Below are 15,965 nucleotides of genomic sequence, written 5' to 3' on the forward strand. Positions count from 1 at the left end.
CTTTGCTTTATGAAAGGAGGGTAACCCTGTCAGTAATTATTCTTCCCAGGGATGTCAAAAGCTGGACCTTTTTTTGTGTGGTGGTAAGCAGGGCTGCGGAGTCAGTACAAAAATGATTCAACTCCGACTCGTCAGTTTATGAAACCACCGACTCCAAGTACCTAAAACTGCTTCAACTCTGACTCCTCGACTCAGACTCCACAGCCCTGGTGGTAAGCATCTTCCCCATCCACTTCTACCCAAAAATGTGTTATGGATTGTTTTATTAGCAATTCCCCAACAACATCCAGAAGTCTCATAAAAATCTTAACCAGTCAAAAAGGCGCCTGAAATCACCAATGTAGCTTAACCCAACAACTCCAGTTCAGTTTTAAACAAGCCTTCAGTCCTCTACTTCCTCCTTGATGGACAGTTCTGGATCTAACCAGCTTGGTGGATTTTCTGATGTTCGAAGAGTTGGCTTTCATAGAGGAATGCAGTGCCGCATTCTGAGCAGGGGAAGAGGGGCATCTGCTCATTACCCTCTGTAGAGGCTTCCTTCTCGCTGAGAAGTTGCTCATGTTTAGGCCCAACACTGGCTTTCTCATGAACTTTTTGGTGCGTTCGGAGACCACTCTTGTGCATAAACACCTTACCACAGACTGGGCATATATTGGGGTTGTCGAAACTATGGAGTTTCTCGTGATTGAGAAGACTCTGCTTAACACCAAACCGTTTCCCACAATCCGAGCACTCAAAGTGCTTCTTCTTCAAATTCAACCCAAGATGGTTGTTGAGAATAGTCTGGGATGTGAACGACCTTCCACAACCTGAACATATGAAAGGTCGTTCTCCCGTATGTTTCAAGTAGTGGAGGAGCAGATCTTTATTTTTTGAGCATTTTTTGCCACATTCAGAACAGGTGAGGTAATTGTCACATTGATGAACTCGGAAGTGGGAAACAAGACTGAAAAACTGCTTGTAAGTTCGATCACACTTAAAGCAGCGGAAAGGTTTCTCAGGGATCACTGGTTTTATCTTGATATACGGCTTCATTGGACATTGCCCTCCAGGGTCTGCACTCCTATCCTGTCTATGTGGAGGCACAGATGGATCACCAGTGGAAGGGTCAGACATTATTCGCGTCACTGTTAATTCTGCCATGGCCAGCCTGATGGGAGTGGTGATCGTTTTTAATCGTCGAAAGAAACTCTGAATATTGTATCGTTCTTCAAGAGCAGTCTTGCTTGTTGAGTCATCTAAAAAAAAGCAGGACAATAATCAAAGGTTAATGATAATAACAGTTGATGGGAGACTCTCCAGGAAGGAATTTAAATGGAAGCTTAAGTAACCTGTGACATGATGAGATAGACATGTGTATGTACAGTGCCAAGCATATAAATACGTAGGCTGTGTTACTTTTCTTCTTACTCTGCCTAAGAGAGTTAATCTTCAGCTTTACAACTGACAGTTTTCCTCCAGTCTGGACCCAGTCGGACTATAGCACCCCTCACTGATAAGGGATTATCTGAGACGATGGACAGACTGTTTCATTGGGCTGAGACAATACAATAAATCTACTTTTAAAGTTTTTAAATATAACATAAAACTGCTGGCGATCTAAACGTCATTTTTAGAAGAAGTAGGATAGATACAACTGTTTATCTCATCAGTTTATTTTCACTTTAAAATGAGTTTACGCACAAGTCCAGAGTTCTAGAGCTACCAATGCAGAGGTGGACTGCATTTTCCAGGGAGGTGCAGTAATAACATTTAGTGTTACAGACATTTTATTAACTTTGTCTAATATAACCATTAAAGGACAATTGAAGTGAGAGGTATATGGAGGCTGCTATATTTATTTCCTTTTAAACAATACCAGTTGCCTGGCAGCCGTGCTGATCTAGTCGGCTGCAGTAGTGTCTGAAAAAAACTAGAAACAAGCATGCAGCTAATCTTGTGTTACAATGTCAGAAACACCTGATCTGCTGCATTCTTGGCCTGGGTCTATGGCTAAATCTATTAGAGGCAGAGAATCAGCAGGACAGCCAGGCAACTGGTATTTCTTAATAGGAAATAAATGGCAGCCCCCATATCCATCTCACTTTAGTTGTCCTTTAAGAGCGAGTTCTAAAAACACATTTTATGTCTGTACAGGCTACACCTGACATTGGCAATCCTTTGAGGAAGAAGAGATCTGTCTGGCTGGCTTACTCCAGAGAATCCCTTGTCTTCTCATTTACAGAGCAGGACTTCAGACTGCTCCTCATGCCCTCCACCAATCCTGAAAGCATGAATGGGAACTGTTGGCTTGGAGAAGTATTTGTGATCATAAAGTCAGCAATGCATTGCCACAGAAAGGCTGTAAAAAAAGATTGTTGGGCAGTAGGGTTTTTTACTACAATTTTGACTGCTGTCTGAAAAGCATGGGCACCTTAAAGTGTATTTAAAATCTTGGGAACTAAAGAGATGAATAAAGAAAAGTTTGTTTTTTCAGGAAAAGTTCTAACAAGTTAACCTCCTCAGCGGTATGGACGAATATATACGTCCATCACCGCCGGAGGTCGCCGCTCAGGCCCTGCTGGGCCGATTTTAATGAAATAAAAAGCAGCACACGCAGCCGGCACTTTGCCAGCCGCGTGTGCTGCCTGATCGCCGCCGCTCTGCGGCGATCCGCCGCGAGCAGCGGCGAAAGAGGGTCCCCCCAGCCGCCCGAGCCCTGCGCAGCCGGAACAAAAGTTCCGGCCAGCGCTAAGGGCTGGATCGGAGGCGGCTGACGTCCATGACGTCACTCCGCTCGTCGCTATGGCGACGATGTAAGCAAAACAAGGAAGGCTGCTCATTACTGCCTTCCTTGTTTATTCTGGTCGCCGTAGGCGATCAGAATGACGCTTCCGGAGCGCCCTCTAGTGGGCTTTCATGCAGCCAACTTTCAGTTGGCTGCATGAAACAGTTTTTTTTTTTTAATTTAAAAAAAAACCTCCCGCAGCCGCCCTGGCGATCTTAATAGGACGCCAGGGAGGTTAACCGAATTCACTTATTTGTAGAACTTGATGGATAGGTTGCACCTTAAAAAATAATCACAGAAATAGCAGGATTCTGGATAGTGTAGTATCCACTGAAAATGGAGCTAGAGTAGGTACAGTACAGGCAGTTCCCTACTTACAAACAGGTTACATCCCAGGAGTTTGTAAGTTAAATCCTGTGTTAACCACTGGGTTTTACTCCATTTGTTCCTGACCATTTTGACACTTCAGCTGTGTTGCCATTGAAACAGCAATAATGGTGTCTCGCTTTTACAACAGTTTGTGATAATCGTTTTCTGATTCTTAAAAAAAAAAAAAAATCTCTGACAAACAATCGTAGCCACACTGGCGGTCGTCCAGCAAAAACTTGCAAAAAAAAAAAAGTTAATGATGAGCTGAACTCGTCAATGCCGCCAGGGAGATTTCCTGTTTCTCTGCCCCGCCAGCTGCATTTTTTTCTCATCAGAGGGATTCTCCAGGCTTATTATTATTAATTTATTTATTTATAAAGCACCAACATATTCTGTGGCGCTGTACAATGTAAGAAAACAAACAAGGGATACATAATGATACAGACAATGATGTACATCAAATATGAACACTGATACAAGATACAGCACTGCTGATTACAATTTGATTTACCATGATGACTAAAATGTATAAATGTCTAACAGTGTGCAAGCAATTAAATTAGTAACATTCCATGACACAAAAGGGTGAGAGCCCTGCCCTTGCGAGCTTACAATCTAAAGGAATGGGGTGGAAACAAGAGGTGGGGAAGTATACAGTATATGTACAGGCAGTGCGTAATTAGGTTATTTAGTGGGTGCATGGCCTAAGCTAGAGAATATGCTTGTCGGAAAAGGTGGGTTTTGAGGGATCGTGTAAAGATTTCAAAGGTGGGAACGTGGCGGATGTGTTGTGGAAGGGCATTCCAGAGGAGGGGTGAGGCACGTGAGAAGTCTTGTACACGTGAATGTGAGGAGGTAATTGTAGAAGAGGATAGAAGAAGCTCGTGTGCAGATCTGAGATTGCGGTTGGGTTGGTATCTGGAGACTAGTGAGGAGATGTACAGGGGAGAGAGATTGTGGAGAGCTTTGTAGGTTAGGGTCAAGAGTTTGAACTGAATCCTCTCATTAATTGGTAGCCAGTGAAGAGCTTGACAGAGAGGGTCAGCAGAGGAAGAGCGAGAGGAGAGATGAATGAGTCGAGCAGCAGAGTTCAGTACAGAATTGAGCGGTGCTAGTCGGTTAGTTGGAAGTCCACCAAGCAATATATTGCAATAGTCCAATCTAAATATAAGAGCATGTACTAACATTTTGGTTGTGTCATGGGAGAGAAAAGGTTGGATATGTGCTATGTTTTGCAGTTGGAAATGGCAGGAGCTGGTTAGAGAGTTAATGTGAGGAGTAAATGAGAGAGAAGAATCAAATATTACCCCCAAGCACCGTGCTTTGGGAACTGATGTTATAGAAGTGTTGTTAACATTTATTGTAATATCAGGCAAAGGGGTGGACAGGGATGGTGGAACGACTATTAGTTCAGTTTTATTCATATTAAGTTTTAAGAAGCGAGAGGACATGAAAGAAGAAATAGCGGACAGGCAGTCGGGAACCCGTGTGAGGAGGGAGTTAAGGGTCTGGGGCCGAGAGGTACAGTTGTGTATCGTCTGCATATAGGTGGTATTGGAAACCAAATGAGCTGATTAAGTTACCAAGACCGTGCATGTAGATGGAGAAGAGGAGGGGACCAAGGACAGAGCCTTGAGGTACCCCTACAGACAGAGGATGTGAAGAGGAGGCCTGATCTGAATAAGAAACAGTGAAAGACCTTCCAGAGAGGTAGGAAGATATCCAGGAGAGAGCGAGGTCCTTTATTCCTATAGATGAAAGTGTGGTCGACAGTGTTAAATGCTCTGCCCCGCTGGCTGCCCAGGATGGCTGGATGCCTGTCTGCACGCTGTGGGTAGCGATCTGTGGTACTCCAGCGTGCAGAACAAGCATCCAGCCACCCTAGGGAATCCCTGGGCAGCGGATCGGTGGGCAGAGAATGTGCGTGGGTTCCCCCTTGTATGCAGCGGCTGTGCCGGCAGGGGATCCCCCTTCTATGGCGGCTGTGCAGGTGGGGAATCTCCCTCTGTGCGGGCGGGGGGAACCCCTTTCTATGGCGGCTGTGTGGGCAGCGGGATCCCCCTCCTCCATCTCCGAAGTCTCGTTCTCTGTACAGCTAAATTACGAGGCTTGATCTCGTAATGTAACCGTACAGAGAACAAGACTTCAGAGATGGAGGAGGGTGTGCGCCGCAGCCGTCGCTGGAGAAAGCCCTCGGGTGAGTAGATCTATTTACTCAACGGGCTGAGACGGGAGGGGGGAGGAGGGGGATAGGCCACCCACACAGCCGCCATAGAAGGGGGATCCCCCCCCACCCGCAGAGGGTGATCCCCCCCGCCCGCACATGCGCCATAGAAGGGGGTTCCCCCCGGACAGAGGGGGATCCCACCGCCCGCACAGCCGCCATAGAAAGGGGGTTACTCCACCCGCACAGCCACCGCATACAAGGGTGAACCCTTGCACATTCTCTGCCCCGCTGGCTGCCCAGGGATTCCCTAGGGTGGCTGGATGCTTGTTCTGCACGCTGGGGTAGCACAGACTGCTACACACAGCGTGCTGGGGGGGGGTGAGGGAATCAGGAGGGGGGGGGGGACATCTGGCTACTTATAAATCTGGCTAAACACCTGGCTCACTATATACCTGGCTGCACATCTGGCTAACTATACCTGGCTGCACATCTGGCTAACTATACCTGGCTGCACATCTGGCTAGCTATACATCTGGCTATATATCTCGGTCTTATACTCACCATTGGGGTGCTGATCCCTCGTCGCGTACCTCTGATAGCTTCCCCAGTGTCTTCTTCCATGTCCCTTGGCGGATTTTGCTTCTCCCTCTGCGATCACATGTCCCCCGTCGATTGGCGTTGAGGACACCAGGGTCACAGCGTCATCAACATCTTGCAGCAAACATTTTTTTTTTTATTGAATTTAATACAATAATCTGTATTGAATTCAATATAAAAAAAAATATTTGTTGAAAATTATTGGAAATTAATTGAAACACTTTTTGCAGGGAAATCCTGGGGAAATTGAACGCCAGGGTGGTAAAAAAAAAAAAAAAAAAAAACTTTTTCAATATAACAAAGTGATATTTATTTTTCAGGACAATCCAGGCTTTCTACTAGTAATACTTTTTTTCATGGATTATTTTATTCTTTCACCTTTGTCATTTTCACATGACAAGTCCCACAGTTATAAAACACAGTTATAAAACCCATAACAAAATATTCTTTGCCTCTTCCCAATAAAATGATTATATGCCTTATTTCACTAGCTGGGCATGCGGCAGACCATTATCCCCTGCCTGCATATGTGTAGCAATCGGATGCGACTGGTAGGGTGACAGTTTTTGGGCCCCAGTGCTGTGCAGATGCATTGCTAGGCAATGGCAGTGCAATGCATCTGTAGGGCATTAATACCACGAACAAATCCCCCTAGCGATCACAACCATTAGCTGTAGGCAGCAATCATTAAAGATGTAACATTTATTGTACTTATAAAGTGCCAACATGTTACATAGTGCTGGACATTAGTTAAGGTTACAGACAATATTTAGGGGTGAAGTACAGCAATAAGACAATACAGAAATACATGCAATTCAGATCATGCAACACAGTACGAGTACAAGGTAATGCTTAGTCGGTCACTGGATGGGAGCATGGAGATTTGGCCAGATGAGTTCACTCAGATCCATAGGATGTGTGCACAGTAATGGACGTGCGTGAACAGGTAAGAGACATAAGGAGGAGGACCCTGCCAAAGGTTTTAAAATCTAGAGGGAGAGGTAGGGACACGAAAGGTAGTGGACCAGAGTTCAGATGCGGGTTTAGAGCACCAGTGAGGGGGGTAGGCCAGAGTGAAAAGGTGAGTTTTGAGGGCCTTCTTGAAGATGTTGAAGGAGGGGGCAACTCTAATGGGGCAAGGTTGGGAGTGCCATAGTGTTGGAGCAGCTCTTAAGAAATCCTGGAGGCATGCATGGGACTGGGTGATGCGGGGGGCGGTCAGGCGAAGTTCATTGGAGGAACAGAGTGACTGGCTAGGTGTGTACCTCTGAGTAAGATTGGAAATGTAGGTTGGACAGGTTTTGTGGACAGATATGTAGGCCAGACACAATATCTTGAATCTGATTCTGAACTGGATAGGAAGCCAGTGGAGGGATTCACGGAGGGGAGCCGCCCTGGTGGAGCGATGGGAGGAGTCGATAATTCTGGCTGCCGCATTCATGATGGAATGCAGTGGGGCTAGTCGGGTCATAGGGAGACCAGACAGAAGGGCACTGCAGTAGTCAAGGCGGGAAATTATGAAGGCATGGATGAGGAGTATGGTGGCGACAGAGGTCATGAAAGGGCGGATCTTGCAGATGTTACGGAGGTGGAAGTTGCAGGACTTTGTGAGGTTTTGGTTGTGGAGGGGTGAAGGAGCGTGCAGAGTCCAGGGTGACACCCAAACAGCGGGTGTGAGAGGGAGGGCGAATGGTATTGCGGATAACATGTAACATGTATAGATATTACAGGGGTTAAAAAGGGGTTAATAGGCTAGGCAGTTAAAACTTAACTTAAAGAGAATCTGTACTCTAATATTCTTACAATAAAAAGCATACCATTCTATTCCTTATGTTCCCCTGTGCCCCTCTGTGCTGTTTCTGTCACTCCCTGCTGCAATCCTGGCTTGTAATTAACAGTTTTAGGCAGTGTTTACAAACAAATGACTGGCTTCTAACCAGAGTATCATAGGCTGAGAACAGCTTACTGTGTGGATTCATGCAGAGCTTGGAGGGGGTGTGTAAAGCTTCTGCCAATGACAAGCAGTGCTGCACATTCCACACATTCCAGCCTCTTGCCGACAGACACGACAGAGGAAAGAAGATAAGATTTATTACAGAGACAGTGCAACTAGAAAAGGTTGCAGTAAGACAGACCACATCAGAACAGGTATAGGAACTTATAGAATAGAAAAAAATAAGGCTCAAAATTTTGTTACAGAGTCTCTTTAAAGAGAATCTGTATTGTTAAAATCGCACAAAAGTAAACATACCAGTGCGTTAGGGGACATCTCCTATTACCCTCTGTCACAATTTTGCCGCTCCTCGCCGCATTAAAAGTGGTTAAAAACAGTTTTTAAAAGTTTGTTTATAAAAAAACAAAATGGCCACCAAAACAGGAAGTAGGTTGATGTACAGTATGTCCACACATAGAAAATACATTCATACACAAGCAGACTGTATACACCCTTTCTTTTGAATCTCAAGAGATCATTTGTGTGTTTCTTTCCCCCTGCAGCTATCTTCCACTGAAGTGTCAGGCTGTTTCTTCCTGCAGAGTGCAGACAGCTCTGCCTGTATGTAATTCCTCAGTATGTGAAAGCCCAGCCAGCTCAGAGGAGGATTTATCCAGCTTGTAAAAGATAAGAGAGCAGAGAGAAGCTGTTCTAATCTAAATAACACACAGGCAGTGTGCAGAGAGGGGCCTGGAGGGGGGAGATGCATCACAGAACCACAACACTGAAGAACTTGGCAGCCTTCCAGACACAGGCTGACAAGTCTGACAAGAGAGAGATAAGTTGATTTATTACAGAGATGGTGATAGTAGAACGTGCTGCAGTAAGCCAGAGCACATTAGAATAGCTTTTGGAACTTGTAGGATGATAAAAAACAGGATGCAATTTTTGTTACAGAGTCTCTTTAAGGGGAAAAAATCCTCTTTATTCTGAGCTTGTAAAAGCAGATGTCGAGTGTGCACGTACGTAGATTCCATGACCAGAAACACATCAGGGGACGTTTTGTGCCGTAGAATATATGTCCAAAAACATTAGCTAGTTAAACGTGGATTTGAACGTTAAAGGACCACTATTGCGAAAGGCTTAATTTTGAAATACCCCCATAGTAGTTACTGCACACATACAGAATTAGGGCTCATTCACATCTAGGGCGTTTTGCGTTTATTTTTTAAGCACCGGCGATTTAAAAAAAATGCCACAAAATCGCTTGTGCAATGAAACCTTATGGGATAGCTCATATCAGCGCGTTTTGTCTGCTTTCTGCTGAGCAAAGCACTGCCTGTACCATTTTTCAGGTGAGTTTCCTACAATGGAAAGTATAGGAAAAGCGCAAAACTCACAAAATCGATTTATGTGACGACTGCGTTCACGCTTTCATGAATACATACATTGTATTTATTCATTTCCGGGGCAAAGAGTTCAATAAACAAATGAATAAACAAATCGCTCTGCAAAAGTGCTTTAGAAAAGAGTTTTATAAAAATCGGAGCGCTGGCATCAGCAATTACGATTTTAGAGGTGAACAAAGCCTTATGCTGGGAATATACAATAAGATTTTTCAGGCGATTTACTGTCCGATCTTTTTTTTTTTTTAATCGATTTTCTGATTGATTCTCTTATCTTTTCTTATCAATTTCCATTCACTTCTATGAGAAATCGATCAGAAAAACAACCGAAAATAAGATCGGACATGTCGGAAATTATCTATCGAACCATCTTCTCTTCTGAAAAAACGTATGGTGTATTCCCAGCATTTCTGTGTACTTCTTTTTCATTGTTAGTGGGAGTTTTTTTTAACATCCATGTGAGCCCTGTATGCCGTGATGCAGGGACACTGACTTAGGGCTGGTGCACACCAGAGCTGTTCTGAAGCGTTTTCTAAAACGCTTGCTTGCAGGGGGAAAACCGCTTGGCTAATGAAAGTGAATGGGACGGTGCACACCAGGGCGGCTAGTTATTTTCACAAAAGCAAACTCTGCAGCATTTCTTGGATTTCTGAAGCGTTTCAGCCTTCAATGTTAAGTATAGGAAAAACGCTCTGAAAAACGCCAGATCAGAGCGATTTTCCAGGCGTTTTTGTTACAGTAGCTGTTCAGTAACAGCTTTACTGTAACAATATAAAAAATCTGCTACACAAAAACGCTCCCAAAAACGCTAGGCATGTTAAGGAAACCTCTCTAAACATGCCTAGAATCGCTTTGAAATCAGCTCCAAAAACCGCTAGCGTTTTGTGGATCTGCTAGCGGTTTTGGTGTGCACTGGGCCGGACTGTAGTAACTATCTAAATAAACAAATGGCAGGTAATTACCAAGGCAGCTTTCTGCTGCTCCAGTCAAACAGAGCATGTGAGTAAATAAACCCGAGCTTTAGAGCAGTGGCAAGTGAACTCCATTTAGCTGGAGAAGCAGAAAGCTGCCTTGGTAACTGCCTGCTTGAGGAAAAATGGGAGGGGGGGTTGATTGCTGTGATGTATCTGAGCGTGCACAGAGTGTTCCCATCGATTTATATGACAGTTAGGGCTCAGACACACTATAAGCGGTTTTCTGAGCATTTTGTGATTGATCAGCGCTTTTGAAAAAACGATCCGATTCACTTTCTTTAAAATCACGGTAAAAATTTTGTAAAAATCGCCGAGATTTTTCGCATACGCAATCACATTGATTGTTACTGCAATTTTAACTAAACTGAATGGGAGCAATTTTTAAAATCAATCACAAAGCGCTCAGCAAGTCCTTAGGGAGGGAGATTTAAAAAAATAAATAAAAAAAAAAAAAACAACTACAGATCAGGGCTCTTGAGTTATGGCCGCTCTCTTGCATGAAAAAAATGGCCAACAGAGCAAGCGCATGTAATTGGAGGCCTCCCTCCAAGGGGGAGTAAACAATGTAAAATGTAAACAGCGGGAAACAGCGGCCCTGTTCTAATGAAGCTGCTGTTTTATAATAGTTATTTTACTCTGTGCAGGAGCAGGCTTTGTAAATGCCATGCCAATGGCGAACAGAAGACCTAGCTCCTGACTTGCAGCACTGTCCGATTTCATCTGCCTGTTCGCAAACTAGACAGATCACTGTGTAAGTGGCAGATGAGGTCGACTAACTGTTTTGTTTCTAGTTATTTAATAAGTGAGATTACTTTTCATACAACTGGCTATGCAGTATGCAAAGTACTAACCTCTGTTATGGGGATCAGAGAACTGTCTGCGGTCAGTCTGCTGTGGGCACCCCACGTAAGGCTCCTCTCCTCTCTCAATCTTTGATATTACTGGGGGTGTCACGCTGATTTTCCCTTTAAACAAGACAAAATAAAGAATAAGACAAATACAATAGCCCAATTTCAGCCAAAACATAACTTTAGTAAAGAAAGCTATAGCCTTTTTTGAAGTTTTCTTCTTGTTTGTTCTCACTGATGAAAGTTCAAGTCACTTTCTGCACTGAATACACCAAATATGAAGCCATAACAAGGGAAAAAAAGTGAGACAAAACCATCAAATTCTGAAAGTGGGATGAAACGCCATAGTAACTGAAAAAAATATCATCCAATAAGAAATTACTTATTTAGCTTACTTATCCTGCTGTTTTTGGTGTTCACCGTCAGATTTAGGAGAAATGTGGTAAAAAAAAAAAAATAATAATAATAATATTTCTGCTGGTTTCAATCTTTACTGTTTTTCTGTGATGCCCAAGTGACATCACTTCTGCCCTTTTCTTTCCAACTTAGCGCGGTGTTCATTTACTGCCACAGCTTGCGGTCACTCCCACAGTAAATATCACCTAGACCAGTGATCTGCAAACTTGGCTCTCCAGCTGTTAAGGAACTACAAGTCCCACAATGCATTGCGGGAGTCTGACAGCCACAGTCATGATTCATAAAGGCAAATGCATTGTGGGACTTGTAGTTCCTTAACAGCTGGAGAGCCAAGTTTGCAGATCACTGACCTAGACAACAGGTTAACGCCTGGTACACACCATGCAATTTCTCGTCTGATCAAAGGGTCGGTTACATTTCCAATAAGTCCGATTAGCTCCTGATCGATAAAGAAACTGATTTTCCAATCGCTATTGCACAAAATCAATCCCGTAATCAAACAGGAGATGATCGGGCATGTCTGGAATTATCGATTCAACCGGTGGATCTGACAGGAAATTCCATGGTGTATACCCGGCCTTACATCACTGGGTAAACTCTTCTAAGGGTGGCGGGAATTAATTTACCAACTGGTCATAGTATACCGTATCTTATCCAAAATAGGAAGCTTTCTGTTATTTGCATGCTGAGATAAGCTCTTTACTGTAACCCCCCCATTCCAATCCCACAAGTTCCAGCAGTAAGGCAAAGGCACCAAGACTAGGTAAAAACTGGGGGTGGGGGAAGAGACCTACAGGGACCTATTTTTTTTTTCTTTTTAAAAGAGGGTTTATATTTCTTTTCGGGACACGATTTTTTGGCATTTTTTATTTTTGAATGTTACAGCCTCCTTGAAGGACGTGTTACCTCTTCCTCACTCTACAAATTATTTTCACAGCAGAGTCTGTCCCTTTTCAAAAGATTTGCTCCACTAGCTATCTGGGCAAGAAGTGAGGGGGAAAACCTCACCAGCTGATACTGCTGTAAGTACTCAATGGTGCTACATGCCTGGCTGTTTTGTAATTAGTGAAAAACCAAACACTCTCCTAACATGGAGCTCTGCATTCGTGCCGCTCCAATAAACAAAACATTTTTCTGCGAGTGTAAACCGGGCTTAAAGAGACTCTGAAGCGAGAATAAATCTTGCTTCAGAGCTCATAGTTAGCAGGGGCATGCGTGCCCCTGCTAAAACGCCACTATCGCACGGCTAAACGGGGGTCCCTTACCCCCCGAAATCCCCTCCGTGCAGCCGGGGATCTCTTCCGGATTGAGGCAGGGCTAACCGCCGCAGCCCTGCCCCACGCGCGTCTGTCAGCGCGTATCTCCGCCTCTCCCCCGCCCCTCTCAGTCTTCCTATGTTGGCACCCTGTGGTGTGTCTACAGCTTTGTCATATCCAGACAGATTCTCAGACCACCTGTAACTGCTGATAGGTTGGGGAGCTGGCACTGTGACAAGTGGGTGGTCAGGAATATCACCCAGGTGAAGTACATGGCAAAAAGCAGCAAAACAGTACGTAAAGGACAAGTGAAGTGAGAAGAATATGGAAGCTGTCATATGTATTTCATTTTTTACAAAACCAGTTGCCTGGCAGCCCTGCTGGTCTATTTGGCTGCAGTGTCTGAATTACATCTGAAACAAGCATAAAGGTAATCTAGTCAGATCTGACAACAATGTCCAAAACACCTGATCTGCTGCATGCTTGTTCAGGGTCTATGGCTAAAAGAATTTCAGAGGAACAGCAGGACACCCCGACAACTGGTATTGCTTAAAAGGAAATACATATGGCTACCTCCATATCCCACTAGCTTCAGTTGTCCTTTAATAGTAACAAAGTATTAACCTCCTTAGCGGTATGGACGAGCTCAGCTCGTCCATTACTGCCGGAGGGTGCCGCTCAGGCCCTGCTGGGCCAATTTTCATGCTATAAAAAGCAGCACACGCAGCCGGCACTTTGCCGGCCGCATGTGCTACCTGATCGCCGCCGCAGCGCGGCAATCCGCCGCGTGCAGCGGCGAAAGAGGGTCCCCCCAGCCACCCGAGCCCAGTGTAGCCGGAACAAACAGTTCCGGCCAGCTGGATCGGAGGCGGCTGACGTCCATGACGTCACTCCGCTCGTCGCTATGGCGACGAGGTAAGCAAAAACAAGGTAAGCAAAACAAAACAAGGTAAGCAAAACAAGGAAGGCCGCTCATTGCGGCCTTCCTTGTTAATTCTGATCGCCGGAGGCGATCAGAATGACGTGACCGGAGCGCCCTCTAGTGGGCTTTCATGCAGCCAACTTTCAGTTGGCTGCATGGAATAGTTTTTTTTTTAATTTAAAAAAAACCTCAAACAGCCGCCCTGGCGATCTTAATAGAACGCCAGGGTGGTTAACTTATAAAATGTCAACCCAAGGTGAAAATAAACTAAAGAGATAAACATTTGTAATTATCCTCCTACTCCTAAAAGTGACTTGTAGCAGCCTAATAAGTGTCCCAGAGTTAGAAAAAGGTCAATAGTTCATGTATTTTATCTCACTCTGCTCTTAGATGTTGTATTCTGCCAGGAAAACTTTTATGGCTGTAATTAGCTTATCAGTGATGTGTACTATATTCTGGACAAGGTACCCACAAGACAGAAGCTGTCACTTCCATGCCTAGAAATGAACTGGTTATTAATATGTTTTGCACTGTACATACATGTTTATCTCATGTCACATGTCACCTCAGATACACTTTAATTTTCCAGTTATTGGAATTATATTACCTTACCTACTGCCACAAGATTCCAGTAATTGTCCATCATCACCTTCTTATAAAGCTTCCTCTCCTTATCGCTCAAGCTCTGCCACTCCTCCTCAGTGAAAAAAACTGCAACATCATCAAAGTGAGGGTGGGGCTAAGAAGAAAACAATTGATGAAACTTACTATTAAATGATGTCCACTTTTCACTTTCATTTTAGTTTTCCACAAATGTGGAGCTACAGTTTCTTTCACGGAAAGTATGTGAATTGCAGGTACTTCATCAAGTATGGCTTCATTTTACCTATATTTTCACTGCCTTGTCTCTACCAGACCTAGCCTACCAGTTAGGTGAGCCTGCACATGAGCTGTGAGCAGATATTTGGCACAATACGATGTCTTGCAGCTGTGAGCACACTGACATGCATGAAGGAAGTAGTGAGGGCCTGTTCTCACTTGGGCAATTAGTGGGTGGTTCCCGCTAATCGCCGAGGTGCTAGCGCTTTTTTAAAGCGCTGGCACAATAGAAACCTAATGGCAGTGATCTCACTACCGCGATTGCCGATTCCTATAGCGGTATTGAGCCGCATCGCATTACGACTGGAACTACCAGTGGATGTATGCGATGATCGCATCACACCACGGCAATGCGGCTAGTGGAAATGGGCCCTTAAATGTATGTGGATCGTAGAAGTTAAAAACTGGCACAGGCGGCCTTCAGTTTAAAAGGGCGCCCGCTATCATAGGGGGCGCGGGGGCCAATCACTATGCTAACTGCGGCTACAAATAAAGGGCCCTAGCGTTTTAAGGGGGCGATTAAAGTTAGGTGTGATGTGGAAAGGGGTTAAAGAGAACCCGAGGCAGGGGGGGGGGGGGGGGGCGCAGATGGGATACAGAGGCATGTTCTCTGCCTAATGACATGCCTCTGTGTCCCCACACCTCCGCCACACTATGGCCCCCCAAAATTAGCGATATTATTTGTCGCTATCTCGGAGGTAAACATGGGGAGAGGGATTCCCTGCTCAAAACACCCTCTTAATATCCTCTGTGCTTATCTTAGGGCAGGGGTCTCAAACTCGCGGCCCGAGCGCCATTTGCGGCCCGAGGGCCATTTACGGCCCTCGGTACAATATTTTGTGGCCCTCGCCGGCAAAAGCTTCCTTATAGTTTGCTTCAGTGCTCCCAAGTAATCTGCCGCATCCCCGCCGCTAAACGAGGGCTGCAGAGCCCCGAAATCGCCCGGGGGGCAATCCGCCGGCATTTCCTGGAAGGGGCAGAGCTTTCAGCTTCAGCTCTGCCCCTCCTGCCGTCAATCGCCGCATGGATCGCCGCCTCTCCCCGCCCCTCTCTGTGAAGGAAGAGTGAGAGGGGCGGGCAGAGGCGGCGATGCGCCGTGATTGTTAAATTCCTTATGCGGTCCAGCCTCATCCTGACTTTGCCTCCTGCGGCCCCCAGGTAAATTGAGTTTGAGACCCCTGCCTTAGGTGGTGTTGCGTAAGGTGTGCTTTAAAGCAAATGTATCCTCTATGCAAGGAATCGGATGCAGACTTGTAGTCCACAGGCTGTGCACTTGTGAGACCACTAAAGTGCTCACGGGAAACTACCCTCAATAGTACCATTATGTGTATATGAATAGCTGCACAATTATTTATATAGCACCGACATCTTCCTCAGCACTGTATAGAGTATATAGTCTTGTAACTTTGCAACCTAAATTGAGAAGGATA

General features: G+C 45.0%; 1 protein-coding gene across 1 annotated transcript in view; it reads right to left on the reverse strand.

Annotated features, from left to right (window-relative positions):
• Window positions 1-246: 246 nt before the first annotated feature.
• The window catches only part of LOC137534303 (uncharacterized), a 29,015-nt gene continuing 13,296 nt past the window's right edge, over window positions 247-15,965 (reverse strand). Inside the window, exons 3-5 of the mRNA XM_068255736.1 lie at window positions 14,269-14,395; window positions 11,065-11,178; window positions 247-1,238 (exon numbers count right to left, since the gene is read on the reverse strand). Coding sequence (XP_068111837.1) covers window positions 421-1,238; window positions 11,065-11,178; window positions 14,269-14,395 — 1,059 coding nt within the window. The 3' untranslated portion in view covers window positions 247-420. The remainder of the gene's footprint in view (window positions 1,239-11,064; window positions 11,179-14,268; window positions 14,396-15,965) is intronic.

This window comes from Hyperolius riggenbachi, chromosome 10, assembly GCF_040937935.1.
Source record: "Hyperolius riggenbachi isolate aHypRig1 chromosome 10, aHypRig1.pri, whole genome shotgun sequence".
NCBI classification, from domain to species: domain Eukaryota; kingdom Metazoa; phylum Chordata; class Amphibia; order Anura; family Hyperoliidae; genus Hyperolius; species Hyperolius riggenbachi.